Source organism: Momordica charantia (assembly GCF_013281855.1).
Source record: "Momordica charantia cultivar OHB3-1 chromosome 6 unlocalized genomic scaffold, Mcharantia_2.0 BLBB01000006.1, whole genome shotgun sequence".
In the NCBI taxonomy this organism is placed as follows: Eukaryota; Viridiplantae; Streptophyta; class Magnoliopsida; order Cucurbitales; family Cucurbitaceae; genus Momordica; species Momordica charantia.
The window spans coordinates 26,300,963-26,325,265 of NW_028275164.1; the positions used below are offsets into that span (position 1 = coordinate 26,300,963).

The 24,303-nt window shown below is 29.5% G+C and overlaps 2 protein-coding genes and 1 pseudogene across 3 annotated transcripts; 1 reads left to right on the plus strand and 2 right to left on the minus strand.

The window, feature by feature from the left end:
* Positions 1-345: 345 nt before the first annotated feature.
* Positions 346-5,378, minus strand: LOC111015250 (protein indeterminate-domain 7). 2 transcript variants are annotated; one of them, XM_022290211.2, is made up of 4 exons: positions 4,986-5,378; positions 3,027-3,432; positions 1,210-1,570; positions 346-772 (listed from the first exon to the last, which is right to left on the minus strand). In XM_022290211.2, the coding sequence occupies exons 1-4, from the start codon at positions 5,104-5,106 to the stop codon at positions 404-406; spliced, it is 1,257 nt and encodes a 418-aa protein (XP_022145903.2). In that variant the 5' UTR covers positions 5,107-5,378; the 3' UTR covers positions 346-403. The 2 variants fall into 2 exon arrangements, with proteins under 2 accessions (XP_022145903.2, XP_022145902.2); XM_022290210.2 differs by having other exon boundaries at positions 346-775.
* A 12,723-nt stretch (positions 5,379-18,101) lies between these two features.
* Positions 18,102-19,822, plus strand: LOC111015349 (S-adenosyl-L-methionine-dependent methyltransferase). The gene has a single exon (XM_022290354.2). The coding sequence runs from the start codon at positions 18,179-18,181 to the stop codon at positions 19,592-19,594; it is 1,416 nt and encodes a 471-aa protein (XP_022146046.1). The 5' UTR covers positions 18,102-18,178; the 3' UTR covers positions 19,595-19,822.
* Positions 19,823-23,366: 3,544 nt separating this feature from the next.
* Positions 23,367-23,933, minus strand: LOC111015264 (nuclear transcription factor Y subunit B-4 pseudogene; annotated as a pseudogene).
* Between the last annotated feature and the right edge of the window lie 370 nt (positions 23,934-24,303).

Genomic DNA, 24,303 nt, shown 5'->3' on the forward strand with positions numbered 1-24,303 from the left:
AACCCAATGTTTTCAGTTTCAAATTATTTGAAACAGATTTATTCAACCTACAAACTTAATTAAGTCTTCTCTAAAGCGAGGGATTGACTTACTGGTTGGATTCGCATAGCCCAAGGTTTTATCAAGTTTAATTAAATGTTTGGTTATATGAATTTATTTATTCTAGTTTGCTAATTCCACAGAGACTATAAAATCTAGACTTTTGAAATCACCTCTCTCAGAGCCACAGATTGTAAGCGAAACATTTCTTAAATAAACTTCGTATAGCACCTGTATTTTTTCTAGTAAATTTCAAATTCTACAATATTTTACCTAAAATCAGGAGGGAAACGAAAGAAAAAGAAAGACGATCCAAAAATTCATTTCATTATATGAGAATTATAAAATCACATACACCATAGTATCAAATCTCCCATGTGTGCCTTCCCATTGCTGCTTGATGTCGAAAGTAACTCATGTTCTCCATCAACCCTCCAAAGGGATCTTCCTTCTTTGCTCCCTCAGCCCCCAACAAATCCAATGTCATCGTCTTCGCGGCGCCATTTTTGTCGTTCATTTTCTTCCTCGTGGCCTCCATGAGCGGCTGATCAAACATCCCATTCAGCGTCGAAATGTCGTTGATCATCTCGACGTCCACCGTGCTGCAATCATAAAGCAGCTGAGCTGAAGTGGTTCCTTGTGGGCATTTCTGCAAATAGCTGGTGGGCAAGCTAGCAACAGTCTGGGGAAATAGTCCGCCAAAGGAAGAAGGAGCCATCCTTGTAACGTAGCCCTTCTGATAAGAATATGAATAAATTATTAAATATACTGTAACCTATCCGATAAAGCTTTTGAGTTAAATCTAGAACTAAGAAGAAAGGACGAATGCCTTAGTTATTGTAAAATTGAACAAGCAAAATCGAATATTTAATATTTTATAACTTTCCTCTCATTTGCTCTCCTAAAGTTTTTGAATGATTATATATATATGTAGAAAGTTGGAACATAAAAATTTTGAATATCCTTAAAGAAAATGTAGACTTTTCTCCGATTATTACCCCGAGTTAGTTTAACTATTTATGTACTTAAATGTTATAGTATCATTTTCTTTTCAATTAATATTGATAATCACTCATAAAAATAGAGGGAATATATAAAAAATACAAATAAATGATTAAATATCTTCCAACCTATCCGTTTAAGTTTTTGAGTTTAATGAGAATTTAACACCTTATGTTGGGTCATTGATGAGCTCGTGGTGGGGCTTCCACTGCTGCTCACAGCAGCACCCATTTGCGCCGCTTTCTGTAGCAATGCGGTGGCAGACATGAGGGCGGAGGGGGAAGGAAACTGGTGGTCATTTCGTTCGGAGTTGGACGACGAGAACATGGCTCCGGCTGATACGTTAAGGGGCTTCGGGGGAATGGGCATGAGGTCATGTGGCAGCGTTAATGGCGGAGAGGGAAGGCGAGGGACTTGTTGTTGGAAGGGAGAGGCCATGGTGGAAGCCATGGCGCCTCGGCGCGCTAATTTGTTGTTTTCTTCTGTTAAGGCATCACAGAAAGCTCTGTGAGTTATGAAACTGTCTCTCCTGCAAAAAGCTTCAAACTCAAATAAGATTTATGGAGTAGAAAGAAGAAATCAACTCATTTTAGCAAACATTTAAAGTTAATCCATTCTAATTCTTGCTAGTCTCCTAAATTGGTCCCTTAACTTTTAAAAGTTAGTTATTGTTTTGATTCTCGAACTTTCACAAATTTTGGTTCAAATTGGGTTATTTTGAAACATAAAATTTTCTTACCCTAATACTTGTTTTCAACTTATGTGAATTTCACGTTAGTGCAAAAACATATATATATATATATATATATATATTTTTTTTTTTTTTGAGGTCATATTATTGAATCATTAAAATATAAAAAAAAGATCAAAATAGTTACTTAATTTAATAACTGAAATAGATATGGAAAGTTTAGATATCGAAATGGAATAAATCAACTCAAAGTTTAAGGACTGAACATATATTTTGCTATAGAATCAAACCTATCTAGTTATATAACCCACTCGCAACTCAAATGATGTTTCCAAGTTCATATATATAGTTCAATAACACTTCTACTATTAAGCTTGACTAGATTGTAAGTGAACATCTATAAAATATTTATTTATTTTTCTAAAGGTTTGAAGGTTCTATTTTAAGTTTTTAGGTCTCGTTTGATAACCATTTTTATTTTTGACTTTTTCTTTAAAAAAAATTAAACGGGTAAATACTATTTTCATTTATATATTTCTTTAACTTTTATATACTTCTTGAAAATGTCTTCAAAATATAAGCCAAATTTCGAAAATTAAAAAAAAGTAGTTTTCAAAAAACTTGCTTGTGTTTTTTAAACTTGGCTTGGTGTTCAAATGTTTTTAAAGAAATGCATAAACATATGATAGAAATTATAAGCAATCAAGCATAATTTTAAAAGACATCAAAAACTAAAAATGAAATGATTTTTGAGGTTTAAGTTTTCTATACTTCTCCCAACTTTATATGAAAAAATATTTCATTATTATAGTTAAGTTTTCATCAATCATTTAAATTTGTTTCTAAATCTCATACCTAATCTGTTTGGTTGACTTTTGACAATGTTTTTAAGTAAATCATATTTTTTCTATAAACACTCACTCCTAAGATATTTTAAAATCTCTTAAGGGTGGTTTTTAACACTTATAAAATTTCCAAAATCACTTTTAACTAAATAATCAACAACGTGGTCAAAACGAGCATACTTCCAGCAGTAATTGACATATATCTTCAACTAAAAGTTGTGGGTTCGAACCCTCCCCCAACATGTGGTAAAAACTGCATTTAATTATATAAAAACATCTTTCATCTTTCATCTTCGACCGTACATATAGCTTTTAATTATTAGATTAAGGGAAAAAAACAAGTATTTACGATATATTTTGTTAAACAATTTATTAAAAAAAATTAACAAGGATAAAAATAATTTTAAAAAAATGATTTAAATTTTTTTTGTTGAATGTAAAATATTAACCTGGAGAAGATTGTGCCACAGTCACATTTGTATTCCTTGGAGCCACAAGTTTTGGTATGAGCTTTTAAGTCGGATTGAACAGCATACTTTTTGGAGCATTTCTCACATTTCCACTTCTTCTCTCCATGTTTTCTGCTGAAATGCTTCTTTACTCCGGTGAGGTCTCCGAGCGCCCTCGCGGGACTGTGGTGGACGCACGTTGGCTCCGGGCACACGTACACCCTCCTCTTCATCTCGCTCCCACTCCCGCCCGTCCTCTGCTTCAGCTTCCATGGCAAGTTGTGCCCTCGCCGATGCAATTGTAGGTTTTGGTCTCTTCGAAATCCCTTATTGCATATTTCGCACACGAATCGATTCGTTGTCATTAGGGTTTCTGGAGAAAGAGCTACCACTACTGCATCTGGGTCTATGCATATACAAAGACTAAAATATTGATATCTATAAAAATGTCAAAAGTATGAATTTAAATCTATATTCACATAATCAAATTATTGATGGAAATATAAAAATATTGATGAATATCAATCTTATCTCCTACATATATACCAAGGTATTAAATTTTTGTTAACAATTCTATTGTGAATGAACATTTCTATTATATCGTAAAATATTTGACGAAATATAAAAAATAATCAATGTGGATATAATATTAATAATACAAAATTTTAAACTTGTTCAAGAAAAGTTAGAAATGATTATTTTTTAATTTTTAAGTTGAATTTCTTGTTTTTTTAACGGTTTAAATAATCAACATTATATATTTTATTATTATTTCTATCAAAATTATTGTAAATTGAGACCTCAATATTTCTATAAAGATCGGTCCAAATCTCCAACCCTCGTGTTAATGATTTTGTATTCTAAAAAGGAAAAAAAATTTCTTTTTCTCCAATTATACAATTTTACAATACAATTTCAATTATTTAAATCTATATTTCAAAGTTTATATGACATGCCTTTACTATTCTCATCAAGTCTTTTCCCATTTTTTCCTTTTCAACTTGTTTAGCTCTATAGTAATATAATTTCATTATAATATAACTATTGGATATATCAATCTAAATAAAACTCAATGATTAAAGACATTAGTAACGTTCCTAATAAATCAAATATCCTCGTTCTAACACTTTTATGGGTTTACCAGTAGAATAGTCTTTTGAAAACAACATTAAATTTAACAAAAATCCATTATTTAATTTGGATATTTTAATAATGTAATAAAATAGTTTTCTTTTTAATTTTAATTAATAAAAAAGTCTTTAAAAAGTAGGATGATGAACATGGGAAAAGTCCAAACAGTACATAGCAATCATTGTAATCCCCCTCCAATAATTGAAGTCCTTCCAACTACTCAGACATTTAAAATTTGAGAGACATAAGTATTAAATTAGTGCGCATTTAATGATGATTTTATTTTCAAAAATCATACTAACTAATAATCTTCTTAATTTTGTCAAGTTAGACGTAGTTAACACATTTATTTTTAATTCTCACTTTGAATGCGATCATCGTCTTAATTTGGTCTTGTATTTTACCTCAAAAATAATTTTGAAAATTTAACCAAATTTTCGAAGAAAAAACAGGGAGAAGAGACAAATTATTTTAAAAAGTCGTCTTATTCAAATTCCCAATTATGAAACTCCTCTCTCATCTTTCTCTCTCATTTCACATCACACCTTCAAATTTATCTTTCCTACCGAGACAGCGGCGCTAATTTCCCATTTTCTCAATTTAAAATGAAAATCCGTGAACAAATTCAATGGAGACGGAATGAAACCTATAAACCATGATTAAGATTAGAAACTTGACTATGAACCACGAGTTCGGAGGTTCGAATCTCTTATAACCAAATCTTCACCAACACAAAACTAAAATGAAATTGTTATTGGGATAAGTTGAAAAATAAATCAATTAAAAAGAAAAAGAATTTGCAAAAAAGTAAAGGCAAATTAAAACTACCTGGTGTTCCTGGTAAGTTCCTCTTCTTCTTGGGAGCTCCAAGCTGAGAGCTTTCATGGCTGAACTGATTCCCCAATTTCTCACGTTCACCATCCTCAGAACACCCTGAGATTCTGGACATTGAAAAACTAAGAGAGAGAAGAGAGAAACCCTAGAAATACTAATTTTTTGGTTGAATTCTCGTTGTCTTTATTTCTTTTTCTTTTTTTGGGGAATTGTAAATAAATGAAAGTAAGAAATTTGTGGGTTAAGGGAGGAATTTGTCTTCTATTTCATGGTGGAGAGGAAGCTTTTTTCATGGCTGATACAAAGAAGAAGAAGATGTAGAAAAAAGAAAGGGTCTTTCTTTGGCCTGCCATTGGAGAATTTATATATGGGTTTCAAAGCTTTGCCCTAATCTTATTGGAATTATAGGAAATGCCACTGATCCTTGTTCTTATATATAATTCATTTTTTTAATTAGAAAATTAATAATATATGTCAATTATTATCGTTGAGCTATGCTTGCTTTGACATATCTCTTGAATATGATTTAATTGGATAAGACAACGTACATATATTTCCATCAAAATCAGAGGTTGAAATCCTCAATCCACTTATTATTCCACTAAAAAAACTCAGTAGGGTAATTTTGTAAATTTGGAACATATGGGAAATATGGACTTTAATAATTCAAATCAATTATTTGTGCTTCATTATTATACCAAAGCTTTTGCTTTAAATCTTAGGTTTGTTTTCAACTATATATCACATATAGTCTCTTATGATCTTTAAAATTGAATTTCTTCTTTGATCTAATCTTGAGCTTTGATGAAAATCTGTTTTTATTGTTTGTTTTAAAATTTGTTGGTATTATATTATAATTTTATTAGAATCTTAGGTTAGAAATCGATCTGCAGCACATAAAATATTATTTTATACGTAACAAAATTGAATAATGAGAATAAAAAATTGATGATTTTTTATTTAAGGTTGATGAACCCAAACAAGATTTAAACTAGGATTATATTCAATCATTGAATTAAATTATTTGATGAAAAAATTAAAACTATTTATGGTTCATGTCTGGTTATTCATATAATTTGGAGGGTAAAATAGGTATTTTACCCACAAAAGTTTAAATTTATATTTCATGGTGTCCAGTGGGAAGGGGAAACAAATTAGAAGCTTTGTCTGCTTCTGGTAGTATTCAACAAAAAGAAAAGTTCCACAATTGTTGTACTCAAAAGGAAAAGGAAAAAAAAAAAAAAAAGTTTAAAAGTTGTGTATTCCCAAAATGCCACTGTAAAGTTGTGCAGTTAGACCTGCGGTCTGAGGATAGCCACTTAACAAAAGTAAAGTTCCAAATTGAGCTTAAATTTCCATTAAATTCTATTGCTAAAATTAGAGATGCTATAGGTTGAAATAAGAAAAAATTGTTGATTTCATCAATGGGTTATACTTACGATTATTTTTTTAATTTTTGTAACAACAAATCCGAAAATGAAGAATTGAACTTGCAACCTCTTCAACAAGATGCTTGAATTCATGTTGACGTTACAATTTATTTTTAAGTTAGAATAATTAAACTTGATTTCAAAATGCTAATTGTATTATTAATATTATTTTGTTGTCTTTTGTCCTAGAGCTGGATTAGGAAAGCTATCACAAGGATCAACTTGAGGTTTTTCCTTTTATTTTTTTTTATAATTAATATGGATTTTTGAAATTCATCATTTTCAAATGACTCCTCAATACGATTTTCATTTCAACATATTTTCAAAACTACTTTAATTAGGTAGGTTTCCAGATTATTTTTAGAGTTAGATCTATTAGGAAACAAAGAAAATTACTAGTAAACATATATGATGATTTTTTTTTTTGAAAAAAATTAAATATAATAAAAGTCCTTATCATACATTAAAATGAGCTATTCATTAGAAAATGTGTTATATGATTTTAATCATTTTTCTCTAGATAATTTAATTTCATTTTTGATGAAATCAGTTCTCCACAATGTATATATAATTTTTAAATTGCAATAGCGGGGTCCACATGAATTTGAAAAGTCTACCTTTCACATGAGGTTAGGTAGTAATAGTAATTTGAATATTACAAAATAATAATAAAAATTAAAAAATAATAAAAAGAGATCTTGATGGAGGATAAATTCCAAACTAGAAACACGTCATAATTAAAGGAAAAAAACTATCATAAATGATTGGGACGCGTTTTTCGTACGAAAAACCGAACTTTTTCGGATTTTTCAAATTTTATGACCGTTAAAAACTGTCATGAAAACCAAGTTTTCGATGACAGTGAGAAAATGTCACGAAAAAGTAGACGCGTTTTTTACGGAAAAATATTGTTATGTGAATGAAACTTCTACACCGTTGCACGCATAAAATAAAAATCACATATGTCTATTACCACTAAGCTAAGCTCATGTTGTCAACTTTAAAAGTGTTTAATAACACATTGAACTCTTAATTTTGTATCTATTAGGTTTTTGGCCTATTCAATATTTTTTAAAATTCATGAATATATATATTAGACACACATTACTAAAAGTTCATGGATATATTAAATACTTTAAAAATTTAGTGGCCTATTCGACACAAAATTTGAAATTTGAAATGTAAAGACGCAATTTAAAATTAGAAAATAAGTATTTTCCATTTAAAAAAAAAGAAAATAAGTTTTTCCTTTTTAAAAAATTGGTTTATTATATATATATATATATATATATATATATATTTTAAGAATACTTTTATATTAATAACTAAAACCATTTAAGAATACTTTTATATTAATAATTAAAATCAATAACTTAGAAGAAGAATTAACAATAATTTTTTGATCCCAAGATTTGGACTACAAAACCCAAAAAAATAAAATAAAATTCGAGTGTTGTAAAGTTTTAAGAACGAGTGGAATTGTTTAATTTTAAGTTTTTATATATTCAATGTATCTTTAAGGTCGATTATATTTATAGTTGAATAACATATCGAAGGATTGAAGTGGAAATTTGAACCTCTAATTTTTTTATATCGAAAATATATATTTTAATAAGTTGAATTATATTCATGTTGGGATGACCATTTTTATGTCAAATAAATTTTTCTAAGTTCTAAATTTTCATTGGGGGTGTAATAAACTTGCCTGTCGGAGTTTATTAGCTAGTGTTTGAAAAACTTTGAGGTTTAATTTAGGGGAATTTTCTGCCCAAGGAAAAAACTTTTGTTAATTTAAATAAATAATATATTTGAGAGATTTGTTGGATGAAGTTGGAGTCAACTTCTTTTACTGACTATTTATTATTTTTATTACCAAACCCAAAAGTTCTGTAGCGGCCAGTTCCAAGAACAAGGGTTGTTTACTCAAACATATAGATGTTTTAGGCTGAAACGAAATCCTCAATGTGGATGATATAAAAGATATACAACACATTTTTCAAATTTATATTTTTCACTACAAGAAAATTTGCCTTTTTGCCACGAAATCTAGCAATGAGCGAGAATAATTTCTCTCAGAACTTATGAAAAAAATTGATAATTTCGCAAAGCTTACGTGGAATATCTTGTTTCATTGCTATAAAGAATAAAAATATAAATAGTGATGAAAGATGTTATAGTCGCTGAATCTCTATAACAACTGCAGAATCTATCAGTTCATTTTCAAAGTTAATTTAGACTTAGGTTAAATGTTAAATTGGTAAGTTGACATTTTTCTAGGTAAGGTGGAGGATTGAATTCGCAATCTCTTAGTTGGAGGTATATGTCAATCACCGCTGAGCTATGTTCGCTTTGACATCTAATTCTATAGTTAATAAACATGAAAATTAGATAAATCCTTTAAAATAGTATAGAGAAGTCCAATGTGCCCTAAAATTTGGCTCATTCCATAAATTGTAACATGGGCAAGTTTTAGCACATTAGAATTGTTATTACGCAAATACGGAAATAATTCAACCATTAAGACATCTTACTCATTTTCTTTAAGTTCGAAGTTAAACTCCCACCCTAAATCTATTTAAGAAAAAAAAAATTACTAGAAGTATCTTTCAAATTATTTAAAAAAATATTTAATTTATGGTGGGGTTGATTTTTATTGATTAAAACATGTCATATGTGATGTTGTGACTTGTCTTTCTTTTTATTTTGCATTTTTTTAAATTTAAAAATAAGCCATAATAAATATATTAAACTATTATTATTATTATTATATATCCATCCTTTTTTTTTTGTCTTCTTAATACCTTCTTTATTTTTGTTTTTATATTAAAAATAAAAAATAAGAAATAAAAACTATTTGATAATCATTTCATTTTTTTTAGTTTTTTATTTTTAAAAATAATGTTAGTTTCCTCATAATTTCTTTAGATTTGAATTCGTGGTCAATTTTGAAAAACAAAAAACAATTTTTTAAAAACTACTTTTTTTCCTTTAGTTTTCAAATTTTAATTTGGATTTTGAAAATATTTATAAAAAATTAGATAAAACGAACAAATAAATTCATATACAGAAAATAACATTTACAAGTTTAATTATAAAAAATTCAAAACCAAAAAATCAAATAGTTACCAAAGATTAAAGGATAGAAACTAAGGATAGAATTCATTATAAATGACATAAAGAACACATAAATGACATGCTACACCTATACTTTTAAAAGATTTCGATCCCTCTACTTTTGAAATGTATAATTATTTTAGTCCCTATTTACAAATTAACACAAACTGTATGCCCAATGAAATTTTTAATACAAAACTTCAATAAATTTATTGAGTATAGTATTATATTAAAATTGTGAATAAAAAAATTAGATTAAAAATAAAATAAAAGAACCAAAACAAGTCACTTTTTAAAAATAGAGGGACCAAAATGAACATTTCAAAAGAATATGGACAAAAATGGAAAAAAAATGATTTGAAAGTAATATAAACTGAACCAAAATGATATAGGTTGGACCAAATTGGACATTTTTATTAAATTCCCAATGGTTTAAGAATGATACTAAAGCATGAAATTAAAGACCTACAATATTAAAGTTTAACATAGATTATATGGTTTTCCTAAAAAAAAATAAAAAACAAAAACACAAAAACAGAGATTAAATGTCACCAACATGAGCCTAAGCAATAAATGACATGATCAAGATTTCATGAATTTGAATTCCGCACCCCACTTAACGTACTAAAAAAAGTAGAGATTTTAGGACCGTAAACACTTTAAACATTTCATAATTATTTTTCTTTCATATATTAGTATTACTTTATACAGTTTTATTTATTTATTTTTGTAAGACATAGGAAGAATTTGACGTTTGAACCTCTCCCACACCTAACCGACTAGACTCTTGTTCTATAAAGAATTTTTAAGCAAAATTTTTTAAATAATAATAATAAATAAATAAATAAGTTGTTGAGTCGTATTAATGTTTCCATAAAAAAAAAAACAGAGAGATGATTTCATTTCTAGGAGTTGATTTCATTTCGAAATTTAGTAGGAAAATTATTTATTTTAGGGTTTTAGAGAAAATCAAGGCCACTCTTCATGACGATTTTTCTATTTAGTTTTGTTTTTCTATCAACAATTTAAATCTCTATCAAATTTGGAAAACTAAAAGAAATGTTTTCTAAATAAACTATTTTTTATTTAGAGTTTAGAACCGTGAGATAATATTATTTTAATTATAATTATATTTGAATTAGATTTAGTTTAGCTTATATTATTTGAATTAGATTTCATATTTCGATTATGATTAGAAATTATATTAGTATAAATATGTTATTAGATTTATACTTGGAGCAATTCAATTAAACCTATTGGTTATTGTTTGCTTTATTTTCTCTCATCCTCTAAAAGTTAACAACAACTCTGACTAAAATTAAAAAAATATTTATGAAAAATAAGTTATAAGAATAAAATATCGTTCTAGCATAATTTATAAAAACAAATGTGTAATCAAATAGAATCTAAACTCCTTGGTCATAATTTGAAGTGGGAAATGCTCAACCAATGTTGACAAAATTAGAATGTTTTGGTTCAAATTTTTCTTTGTTTTTTTTTTTCTTTTCTTACTTTCCCATCCTTTATATAGTTTCTATTTACCGAGAAACAAAGATTTAGAGACTTGATCACTTTCAAGAATGAGACATATTTAATTATATTTCAAGTTTTTTTTTTTAAAATATTGGTGGTTCAACTTTGATAAATATTATTCTTATACCTAAATTTTAAAATGTCTTATTTGAACTTTCAAGTTTTTTTTTTCTTTCAATTTTGAAAATACTTATTTTAGTTTCCAAACTATTAAGAAAATGTCAATTTTAGTTCTTTTTTTCCTTTCTAGTACCACAAATGTGGGTGTGTGGATTTGAACATCGGATGTTAAAAGAATGAATAAATGCTTTAATAGCTTATATTTTTTCATGTTGGCACCAACTTTAATTTATATATATTGTCATTAATATATTGTTTAATATATGGATAACATGACTATAATATTTGTATTAACATGTTAATATAGACACGTATTGATGTTTCATATATTCACTGATGTGTGATATCAAATGGACAAATATTAAGGGACAAAATAGTTACTTTTAAAAATGTTTGGAGATAAAATTAACATTTTAAAATATTAGAAACTAAAAATGTAATTTTTTTAACATTATTATTGAAATAAATATTTAAAAAATTCAAAGACAAAAAAAAAAGAAAAAAAATTAAAAGTAGGTCCGGTTTAATAATCATTTTATTTTTTATTTTCTACTTTTTAAAATTAAAATGGTAAACACTACTATCACCAATTTATTTTTTTTATTTTGCTACCGAATTTTTAAAAATATTTTCAAAATATAAGTCAAATTTTGAAAACTAAAAAATGTAGTTTTGAAAAATTTTGTTTTCGTTTTTAGAATTTGACTAAGAATGTAAATGTATTTTTCATAGAGGTGAAAATATACCAAATAATAATAATAATAATAAATAAAAATTATGAACACGCAAGCATAATTTTAAAAACATAAAATTAAAAACAAAATGGCGTTAACAAACCGAGGCCATAGACATCAATATCAGATTTTAACTTTCTTTTTTCTCAATTAATCATCATTTGCTTTTTTCTAATATGCATTAAATAAATTAATAAAATATTAGATGAACTTTTGAAATCAATTAGTTAAAGAACGTTGATATTCATTTTATTTTTGATAGTTTGTTTTTTAAATAAATTTATCCATTAACATTTTCCTCTTTTTGCACAATTTACATAATGTTTTCTTGAGGATCTTATCCAATTTTAAAAACTAAAAAATAATTATAAAAAAATTAGGCATTTTGAAATAGTAGTACTAGTACTAATATATATATATGTATGTATATTCTCTTTGTTTAACATAGGACAACTGACTTTTTAAAGTTTCTTGCCTCGATTATTTTTCTTTTGTTAATAATTTAGTTAAGATTTTAAAACTATTTTTTTCCAATAGAAAAACATAATAATGAATTTCTTAACGGTATTGGTTTGATAACTACTTTGTTTTAAAAGGATAAACTTAAAAATAGAAACTAAAAAGAAATTAGATTAAAATACTATTATGGTCCCTAAACTTTCAGTTTTTGCTTATTTTGGTTCTTATAATTTTCGAAAGGTTTATTTTGGTTATTGTATTTTTAATTTTTGTTTATTTTAATCCATATACTTTCAAAAGGTTCGTTTTGGTTATTGTACTTTTAAAAAGTAGCATTTTGGTCCCTACTATCAAAATTAAACATAAATTATATACATAATGGAAACTCTTTAATATAAAATCATGGTTACATTGCAAAAAATATATAGAGTTTAGTATCATACTAAAATATATTGTACGAGAAAAAATGAGATTAAAAATAAAATTTAAAAACAAAAATGGTAAATTTTTAAAAGTATAGGGACTCAAAACGAACATTTTAAAAGCCTAAGAACTAAAATAAACCAAAGTTGAAAACATAAAAAATATTATGGAGATTAAAATTAACCAAAGCTGAAAGTACAAGTATCAAAATAATATTTTAACCCAAAAAATAATAATAATCAAGTTGTTCATAAATTTGTTCAATATCACAATGTTGAATATTCTCATTTTGCATAGAATATTCAACAAAAGAGAAAAAAAAAAGTATATATTTATGCCTACATAGTAACTATGCGTTTGATTGAAAATTCCCATGTTTTTAGGTGAATATTCTGAAAATTCATTTAATTCTCTTGTGGGTTTAGTTAAAAAAAATATATATAAATAAATAAAAACAACACTTTCTCTTCTCTTGCACATTATTGTCATAAATTCTTTGGTGTTGTCGATTTTTTGTTTGATATTGTCTGTCATTTTGTTTTGCTAAAAGACACCATTCCTTTGTTGGTGGTAGGTATAATTTTAAAGACATGGAACACACTATTGATATCAAACATGAATACATAAGCTTTGTTTTCTTTTTCATATGGATACAAATTGGAAAACAAAATTTTAAATCAATTGGACTATGTCAATTAAATGGTAACTCGTAGAAAAGAAAATCTTTGTTTTGTCTACTTTGTCTTCCAATTTTATTGGATCTTTCAAAAACTAGTTAATAAGTAAGGTAGTTTGGCAATTGTATTTGATAGAGGTGATTTCTCACCAATCACGTGGCAGTCCTTGATACGGTGAAAATTATGATTGGTTACAAAATTAAAGATACCTAAGATTTGTAGCCTCGAACCTCATCCAATGGGGCCAAGCCAAACTGACGTCCAGGTCAGATCCTTTCTTAGCAATCGAGCCGAACCTATCTTTCGCTTGTCGAAATCCCAATTATCTGGTCGAACCGAGCAAAAAACACTTCGTCAGGATAATCTCTCCGACATGTTTCACGACGACACACCATAGATTTCGGAACCTTAAAGAGTCGTTGAAGCCTTGTCGGGAATCTTATCGGAAGCTCCGCCTATGGAAACCTTCCGCTTCATTCCCCGGAACACAAAACTATATTCTCTCGAATATAGCTCGGTCATTCACTGACTTGAACGTCAGAGTGTCTTCTATTTTGTAGGTCCTTTATTCTTGTCTACCAGGTCGTCGTTCACCCAAGTCAAGGTTCAGACTTTGATCATACAGTATTAATATGAGTTGCTAACCGCAGGCATACAGTATCAAGCAAAAAAAATTTCATCCTTACAATTGGATTTCAAGCTTGCTAGAGTATTTATACGTTGATACTAGAACTCAATTGTAATAAGGAATCGAGGTATGAAATTCTAAACTAATTGAATGTAGAAAGTCAACTAAAATGAGGAAAAAGATTGGAAGAGAGAAAACACTCCGGATTTGATTTTATCGACTGGACCACCAAATTAACAAATCAATCCTAGCTAAGAACAAATGATTATAAATCCTAGAATAATTTCATTCATTTGACTCTCTAGCATCGGTTAAAACTAACTTGCTAATTATGGAATCAATACTTCTATTCAATTTCAATAGTCAGACAGATATCGAAATTAGTCTAAGTGTTTAGCAAAATTTTTATAAAAAATTTTATGAATATATCTCTCGATTTTAGAACCCTTCAATCATACATCTATATCATTCGTTCTTAATCACCTCTTATGAGTGTACTAAATTTTAGGTGGTGATTAAAAGATTAAATGTGCATGAAGCAAAGAGACATAAATAGAACAAGGTAAATTCATTAACAAGCAAACTATATAGTCATACCATAAAATCTAGTAGCTAAATCAATCCCTATAATAAAAAATATCTAGCTATCCATATTTCACCAAATCTGATGAACATGTTAAAGAAAACCTAAGGGGAAATAAGAAGAAAATTGACTTCGCATAGATTATCGTTTCAAAATCAATCTTCACGATCTAAAATTTTGAAAATTCTTTTATTATAACTAGTAAAAAACAAGTGTTGTATGTGAAATCTTGTAGTTTTAGTACATAGCTTGTGTTAGATTAATTTTGAGAGTATGAGTTTAAAAATGATAACCGATTATAAACAATATTGATTTTTTCGTTAGGTCAAGGTATCTGATAATGAAATAAGATCAATCTTATAAAATTATAATATATTTAATATGATCAATTGGAGAGGAGTTGTGGATTATAATCGATTTTACAAAAGAAATCTAAAACATTATAATGTTTATATATATATATATATAATAAGTCATAATTATAAAATCGATAAGAGGATATAACAATTGAAAGTAATTAATATGTTTTTAAATCTATAATTTATGATGACAATAAAATAAGGCAAACGTTACCTTAAGGAAGGAAAAATAAATTGGTGGGTCTTGGCTAAGCAAAAATCTTGATAGTAACATTTTATTTATTTTGTGTGAATTTCAGTCAACGTGGGGTCCACAAGTGAGGCTTATTGATAGAGATCTGAGGTTAAAAATTGTCAATCATATCTTCATTATGAAGCATGCATATTCATTGCGTTGAAATTTTCACCTTTATTTTCCTTTTTTTTTTATACTCTTAGAAACATTTAGTCCTTAATTTTGCTTCTTAAAGAAAACAAATCATGTTTAATTTCAATTTAGTGTTTATAATTTTAAAAGTAACATTGGTCTTTTAGAATTTTGTTAAATATCTCAAAATATTTCTAAAGTTATTGAATGGGGATAGTTTTCTAATGTCACATTATTTTTGGTGCGTAATACCATTTTTTCCTTTTTCTTTTGACAATATAATATTGTTATCGGATAAGTTTAAGGCGACACACGTCCGGATTCCCAATCAATTGCGTGGACAACGTCCGAGCGGAATAAAGTAGGTGGATTCGAGCGCACATATTCTTTTGCAATATTCACGCACACTTTCACATCAGACTTTCAGATTCTTGCAATTATTCTACGTGCTCCATATCGACTTGCTCCAATCTTAAGTATAAACTTAGACATCAAGAGTGTGCATTTAAAAGAGCACCACATCGATATTAAATTTATGTGTGCAGATTCAGCTTGAATTAGGAGACGAAGACCTACGTGGCACTCATCCAAAAATAAGCATAGACAAGTATTATAAATATTGTAGTGTAGAACCAAGAGGCGCAATTATAACTATAACATATTTTCTTTTGAACATGGTAAAGAGGAGGTCCAATAAAAAAAAATAAAATAAAAATATTAACATCTAATCAAGCAAGAAACCATTGTAGAGATTTAACCAAATTTCTGTAAAAATCAAATTGAAACTTTTAAAACTAAATTAAAACCAAAATACAAACTATAGGAACTAAAATATAGTAATTTATCTATTATTTTTCTTTTCTTAAATTATTAGTTACAGAAATAAAAAAAATATACTCCCACCATTCCAAAGAATTAAGCTTTAGCATTTTTTTATTCTTTTTTTTTTTTTTAGAAATTTAGCATTCTCATTTATCTGACTAATCTCAATATATTAAAATTATTATAGATCAATAGAAATTAAAGGATCCGAGCAGTGGTGTCTAACCTAAATATAGTTCAGTGATTAAGACACCCACTTCTCTTTCTTTTGAAAACGTTTAAAGCGGACCCAAATTTAATTTGAATAAACCGAAAACAAAACATTACAAAGTTCTTGCTAACAAAGGTAACCTGATTATTTAACCAAATCACCTAGAAATTAGATTTTATTGCAATCTTCCAAAGAGCATAATAAGTTGGGTACTAAAGAAATTCTCGTTATAGCATATATTCATAATTTATGAAAATAAACTAATTCAAAATTAAATGGTACAAATAGCTTTAACTCAATAATTAATATATTTTACTAATTCCTTAGAGATTGGAGAGGTTTGATTCTCTCAATCACATTTTAGTCTAACTCAATTGTTTGGGTTATAAATTTGTCTAACCCGACTTAATGCAATAAAGTATGCCTTCTACCTTCAAGGAAAGCATGGGTTTCTACCCTCGAGATTTGTGCTCGTTCAACTCATGAATCCAAGAACCAAGTTGATAGATTAATAATTAATCAGTAAATTAATAATTTCAGTTCATGAATCTATGGGAAACCAATGAGTAAAATAGAAGATACCTTAATTTCTACGAATTTCCAGCTCTAAAGTTTCATATGGGAATTGTTTCAAATTTCAAGTTGGATCTGAATCAGAAGTAAACAATGGGAAAACCCCTTTCTTCTCTTGTGTTTCAGTTCAATGAATGGTCTCAAATCCTTTGGGAACTTGACTTCAATTTGATGCATTTCTTGAAAGATTTCCATCTGGGTTTGAATGAATTCAGGTAAGAAAATAGAAATAAACTTCTCAACTTTCAATCCCCATTAAATGCTAGTTCAACTTTGCAGCCATTTTCTCTGTTTACTTTCATAGAATTTGTTTGGTTGCTGAGATAATTACAAAGAAAAGTAAATGAAATATTGTATTGTAATATTTACAATATCAAAGACGAAAATTTGTGAAATGATAATTCATCAAATTAATTACAAGTTTCCTGAATTTCTCCCGTTGATGTGTGTTGAGAAAATAATAATAGATTTACTCAACTTATGAACTAAATCTTTTTGGTCCAATCTACAAACTGAAATCTCTGCGAAATTATCTCAAAGTTAAATTCAAATTTAGTTGTTATGGTTTGGACGGTGTGTTTCTTATGCTAGAAATTTTGTATTTTCTAATTTGGCTGATTGTGTGATATCCTATGTCCAGAAAAACAAGGGGATGTTGAAAAAGTATAGCTGTCCCACCTGATGAGATATTTATTAATTGGTAAGAAGAGTATAATGCTTGTTAGGTTCGTAGCTCTTTTGGCTTATCGATCTTGGTCGGGTCCCATTCTTGGACCGAATGTTCGTTAGAGCTTTTGACTCTGATATCATATTAATATTCATGGGTTCCATCTTAAAACCAATTGGCAATAAAAAGAGAACCACTTATATTATAAATTCTTAGGTCCTTTACTTTTCAACGTGTGATCCTTAACAGAAAATATATTCTAAACTTTTAGGTCTGATAATGATTTGATAGCTAAGAAAACGAAAGTTCCGAATATGTTGTTAATTTAGGATGGTACTGGTTTTCAAACTATAAGATTCAGATTTTTCCTATAATTTCTTGGAATTTTACTTTGTTTGTTCAGGGCTTGAAACCTTGGAGTCAGAAGGCAGAGAATTAAGCAGCAAAAAAAAAGGACAAAGTTTTCTTGCACTTTGTCTCTAAGAAAATGAGGAAGCTGATCCACACAAAATGCAGGCTTGGAAGAACCATGGGATGGCTTCAGATTCTATTAGGAGGGCTTGTTATCCTCATTACCACATTGAGCCTCTTCAAATTCTACTCTGCTGGATTCTTCTTCCACAAGGAGGACGTTTGCCGGTACTTTTACACCACGAAGCACGTCTACGAGGCCAGCTTCGACGTGAAAGCATTGTCGGACCGAGTCGAAGAAGTGCTCGATCAGCTAGACGGTTTGCAAGCGAAGCTTGAATCCGCTGTCGAAGAAATGGAGAAGAACAAGCAAGTGTTGAGCAATGGATCCATCACAAGGCTTGAGCACAAAAAGTACTTGGAGGAAGAGGTTATAAGGCCTCTCTATAATGCTCACATTGCCTTGAGGCAAATTAGGTTACCAAAGGTTGAGAAAATTGATGATCAAAATTCTAATATGCAAGAGGAGCCTTTGATCAACAATTTTGTGGTTGAGGAAATAAGAAAGTACATTTCTCCAAAGAAGAGTAGAATTGGGAAGCTCAACATGTATATGACTGAGAAAATATACAACACTATTGGACATGCTTGTGTTTTGCATAGGAAGGAATTGGAGGACTATATGGATTATGACATTGGTTCTTATTGCAAAGATGATTGGAACTTGGCTCAAAAGTTGATGCTCAATGGCTGCGATCCGTTGCCCCGGAGACGGTGTCTGGCAAGAGCATCGAAGGTCTACCAAAGGCCGTATCCGGTGAACGAATCTCTATGGAAGTTGCCCGACGATCGGAATGTAAGATGGAGTAACTATCAGTGTAGGAACTTTTCTTGCTTGTCAAGCAAGAATCCGAGAAGAGGTTATAACAAGTGTAGCGGTTGTTTCGAGTTGGAGAAAGAGAAGCGAAAATGGGTCACCAATAGCTCTCTTTCGGTCGACTTTGTGCTATCGGATGTTCTGGCATTGAAGGCGGGGGAGATCCGGGTCGGGTTGGATTTCGGGATCAGCTCGGGGAGCTTCGCTGCGAGAATGAAAGAACAAAATGTGACCATCGTGACCACAGCCTTGAACCTTGGGGCTCCTTTCAATGAGTTTATTGCATTGAGAGGTTTGATTCCTCTTTATGTGACACTAAACCAACGCCTTCCTTTATTTGATAACACAATGGACTTGATTCACACCACTGGGTTCATGGATGGCTGGCTGGACATGCTGCTGCTGGATTTCATACTTTTCGACTGGGATCGGGTTCTACGGCCAGGAGGTTTGTTGTGGATCGACCGGTTCTTTTGCGATCGAAAGGATCTCGACGACTACATGTATATGTTTCTGCAGTTTAGATACAAGAAACACAAATGGGCTATTGCTCCTAAATCAAAAAATGAAGTCTACCTATCTGCATTGTTGGAAAAGCCTCCAAGAGCGATATGATGAAACAATTTGCTTTGTTTTCACTTTCATGCCGTCTCTAACTCTTGACTGACATGGATTGTCTCAAATTCACATAAGAAATTATTGAGCAACAAATTTTTTTTGTGTTCTTTTGATATACCCTGAAAATGAATATGGGGAATTCTCTCGGCTTGATATGAGAAACGAGAGGCTCAAACAATTCATGGGCAATACTTGCAGCTTGATGAGGAACAAAAAGCCAAGGCAACATAGTATTTTTGTTGGGGATTATAATTGTGAAATATATACATTAATTGTATATATATGCTCTCACTGTACTGCCATAGGCACCCTGACATTACATGAATTGTGTCTGACTTATTTCCTCTTCTTCTTTCGGTGGAGCTTCCTCTCGTTGTTTTTCATCTCTATTTTGTTCATCCCAATAATCAACCATATATGCTAGAACTCACATAATCCCTTAGGAATTAGAATCTTAAGTTGGTTTCTATTCAATGAGCCACGTAATGAGAAGTTCACATTATCCACAATCAAGCTTAATCAATATTCTTACTAAATAGCTCAAATATATTAGCCATTTAAATTTTTACATATATGAATTAATTGTAATTAGTTTAATAATTTATTCATCTCACTCTATACAAATAGCAGGGTGTTGACACCCTGTACTCAAACTATGATGCGCTTCAAGGGATTGCTCAAGACACTGTTTTGGTGCCCCTATCTACGAGACATGGGAAACAGAGGATGTCAATGATCCCCACGTACTCTTAGTGTGATCCCTTATGTCAGTGATCTGCTCTCTTGTAGACGTTGGAGAGGGAGGAGGACTGTGCACTATGTCTCTCTCTCCCTATATATATTATATAAATAAAAGAGTACTAATTCTAATGAAGATAAGTCGCATTCCTCTACACAATTCCATATGAGAATTCGACACACACTCTCAAACAAACTCTCACCTTCAAGATTGCTGTCTTCATATTTTTTCTACTATGTACCCATCTACTCCCTACTTGATTTCTAACTTAAGTATCGGAGTGTATTCAACAGAGTACCAAATCGATGTTAAATTTTTGTGCGTGCAGATAAATGGATATATATATATATATATATATTCATCTTGATTCTCATGACTTTAGAATATGATTAGATTAGCCTCAGAGGCAAGTCCATGAAGGATGATGAATGTGTACATATAATATTGAATGTTGCAAAAGGCAAGTTACTTGCTTGGGCTCTATGATCACATGGAGGCATGTGTGTGATTTAATTTGGCTCTAAAAAATTTGCAATAAAAGATTGTGATTAAAATGAAGGCTTTAGTTAATACATAAAATATTATAGTTTGACATATAGCTCAAAAATTTGCAGCTTATATACATTATTGCACACAAAACCCAAAGGCAATGCTAATTAATCAATTCTTTGAGGAAACATTCCTTCAAAGCTATTGGATCAAAGAGCAGAATCCATGCATTTTGATAGCTTTCTTAAAATATTCTTTAATCATTTTTAGGTTGGTCCCAAGTTTCAAAGATTTGGAGATTAATGTTAATCTATGAAAAGATCTAGACTTCTCTCTCTGATTTTTTTTTTCTTTTGGTCCTATGGCTATAATTACTAAGAAGCTCTACTAGAAACTATTACCTGTGGTCAAATGTCACAGAGTTTCTTGAGATTTTTCATATAATCATCACTCAAAAGTCAAAAGCAATGTCCTTCGAGAATAAGTTGAAAATATATTAATGTTTAAATCATACTATGGTATTTGTATTTCCATACTTTTTTTATTTTTCGAAATCAATGACGTGTGTGAATACTTACGTTAATAGAGCCGTATAATTGATTTGTTTCCTAGGTTGAGCAATAGTGTGACTAATGTAGGTTTCGAACTTGAAATATCAAAGTAAATAGGACCTCAAGGCTCTAAGGAATCGTTTGTTTTTCTGAAATATAGATGCCCGACATCTATCGATGCCTAGAACTTCAGATGCCCGAAATTTCAGATGTCCGACATCTTCAGATATCCATGTTTGTTTCGTAGGAAAATTTATTAAGGATGTCAGGAAATATTTGGATAGTCACGTTTGTTTTGCAGGGTTTGTTCTTTGAGATGTGTTAAATTTATAAAATGTTCCAAAAATACTCTTACGAATACTCATATAATTTATAAATTCATTTTATATAATAGATTTATTTGAATTAATTTAATATCTTGTTTTTTTATATGTTGTTTTGTAGAATAAATTAATTTCTATTAATTCAATATATATTTCATTTTCAACTTTAATATTTTTCCAAAAAGGCCATCATACAATTGGTATTATCTTGGGTAAAATTTATTTATCTTACCATCATATTATATTTTTTTAAGAGGAAAAATATCACAGATATATTGGTCGTCAAAAAAATTGTTGCTTTAAAATTATATATTTATGATAATAAATATTATTAATAATATAATTCCTTCAAAATATTAAAAATAAGTCAAGATATTATATAATTTAATTGCAGTTTATTTTATATGTAAATGTAATATACAAATATATTTAATTGCATAAAATTAAATATTAGACAATGAGTCCATTAATTTTATTTAAATTATAAATTAAAAATTAAAATAAAAAATTTTTGGGGGAAAAATAAAGAAAATTCATGAAAGAGAAAATATATGGAAAAAATGAAGCAAAAATGTAAAGAGCCGATGCCCTCAACACGAGAACCTTATATACCCACGTTTCAAAAAAGCATCCAAAACTTGTATCTCAAGATGCCTAAGTATCATACATTCCCAACAAAACAAACGTGGGAATACAGATGTCCGTCCAATGGATATCTTGGATTCCCACGAAACAAATGACCCCTAAGTGTTTGGCATTCCGTTGAACTATTTTCATACTTAATTCTACCCAATTTTCTTTTTTTGCTTAGGAATTTTGTTTAAAATTTTGTTTGTCGTTGTATTAAACTTTTGTATCGTGTTTAATAAAAAAAACTTATGTGAGACATCACATGACTTATGTTTTAAAATATATGTATAATAATCAAAATGAAATAACCGTGGCCAACAAAGTGAGCATATAGCTAGCTCAGCCGTAATTAATATATATCTCCAATTAAAAGATTGTGAGTGATTTTGTCGTGTTTAATTTTTAAAATTTCTATCCAATTTTGGAAACATTTCTTAAAATGAGAAACAAGAAACAGAAACAGTTACCAATCATTTATAATTCTAAAAAATTGTGAATTAGAAGTAAAAAACAAGAAACGGAAACCTAACTACCAAAGAGTCCTATATGTTCCTATTTTATTTTAGTACTTAAATGTTCAAAATGTCTATTTTGATCCATGATGTTATTGTGTCATTATTCTACCATCAAACAATTAAATGATATTGTTAATAAAATCACACATTGAAAAGATGAGAGACCTAACAAAGGTTTATAATATAAGTGAGCTACATTCTTCTTCTCATGATGTAGAGACTGTCCTGTTGGCTAGGATTTGTGCCCTCCGTGAAGTTCTACGTCAAAAGATTAGGTCTCTCGCAAGTGATTTTAGAATGAGATTCCCGGGAGGCTATAGATCTTAATGAAAATTAGTTCGGAGAAAACGAAATTGGAACATTGGTTGAAGACATTGGGTGTCTGTTTGATAACGCTCCCGTTTCTCGTTTCTCATTTCGAATTTTCTTAAGAAATAATCTAAGCATTTTACAACTACTTATGTTTATTCCTGTTCCCATTACCAATTTGTTCCAAAACATAAATAAAAACATAGTTTTATCATTCTTGAATGCATAAGTGTTGGAGATACTCTATTTTTCTTCGTTAAAAATAAGGAAATAGAAACAGAAATACAAAAGCGGAAACATTACTAAACGAGCCATACTAGATAATATACATAGTTTGCTAATTTGTTTGAGAACTTTCACCCTTGTTAGCCAGATAAAATTTCCCGTCGTCGTCACCGTTGTCGTCATGGTTGTTATGTTCTCCTTGTTGTTGAAATCCACAATGTTTGTTATGAATCTTCATTGTTTGGGCGTCCCTGTAGTTGAGCAAGTACTTGGCGGTAGCGTCGGCATAGTTATCCAAGCCAAGAGCACCAAAAGCCCAATAAATGTCTTCTCCGTTGAGAGTTCTACGATTCTCTCTGTTACACTTTTCTGCAGCTTCACTTGTCACGAAGCTGATGAACTCTGTTGCACATTCTTGCATTGTCTGTTTGGCTTCTTTAGAAATCTTTGACGTTTGAGGAATTATCTTCTTCATCAATCTTCCAACGTTAGCACTTGGCAGCTGAAGCTTTTCCCAATTGTCGTCTCCCATGTTGAAGCTCTATCAAACTTTAATCTGATCAGCAATGTTGTTGCAACACACACGCATGTGTATGTATATGTATATATATATACTTGTTTGAAAGCATTTTGGTTGGAGGTTAAAATTAGACATCATATGTGGACCAATCACTTCTATGAGGTCAAATCTGTTCAACTGGCCACTCAATGGAGAGGACCCACCTAGGTAAGGATCCCACATCGATATAAATGGACTATTCATCTCCTTACTAATTAATTTTGAAACGAAACTCATGAATATTGATATGGTACCAGAGTCCAAACGCTCAAATGAGCATTTGATTTTAAAATGGAATTCGACCTAGATTGGTGAATACAAAAGAAACACTTTCTTGAGAAGACATGTTAAGGATCCCACGTTGAA

What these genes read in the sequence shown, in the direction of transcription:
- LOC111015250 (XM_022290210.2), bottom strand. Translation starts at nt 5,106, where the DNA reads ATGTCCAGAATCTCAGGGTGTTCTGAGGATGGTGAACGTGAGAAATTG. An exon ending in GAACTTACCAGGAACACCAG is followed by an intron (nt 3,433 to 4,985) that starts GTAGTTTTAATT and finishes GTATATGCATAG; the next exon opens with ACCCAGATGCAGTAGTGGTA. An exon ending in TGTGGCACAATCTTCTCCAG is followed by an intron (nt 1,571 to 3,026) that starts GTTAATATTTTA and finishes AGCTTTTTGCAG; the next exon opens with GAGAGACAGTTTCATAACTC.
- LOC111015349 (XM_022290354.2), top strand. Translation starts at nt 18,179, where the DNA reads ATGAGGAAGCTGATCCACACAAAATGCAGGCTTGGAAGAACCATGGGA.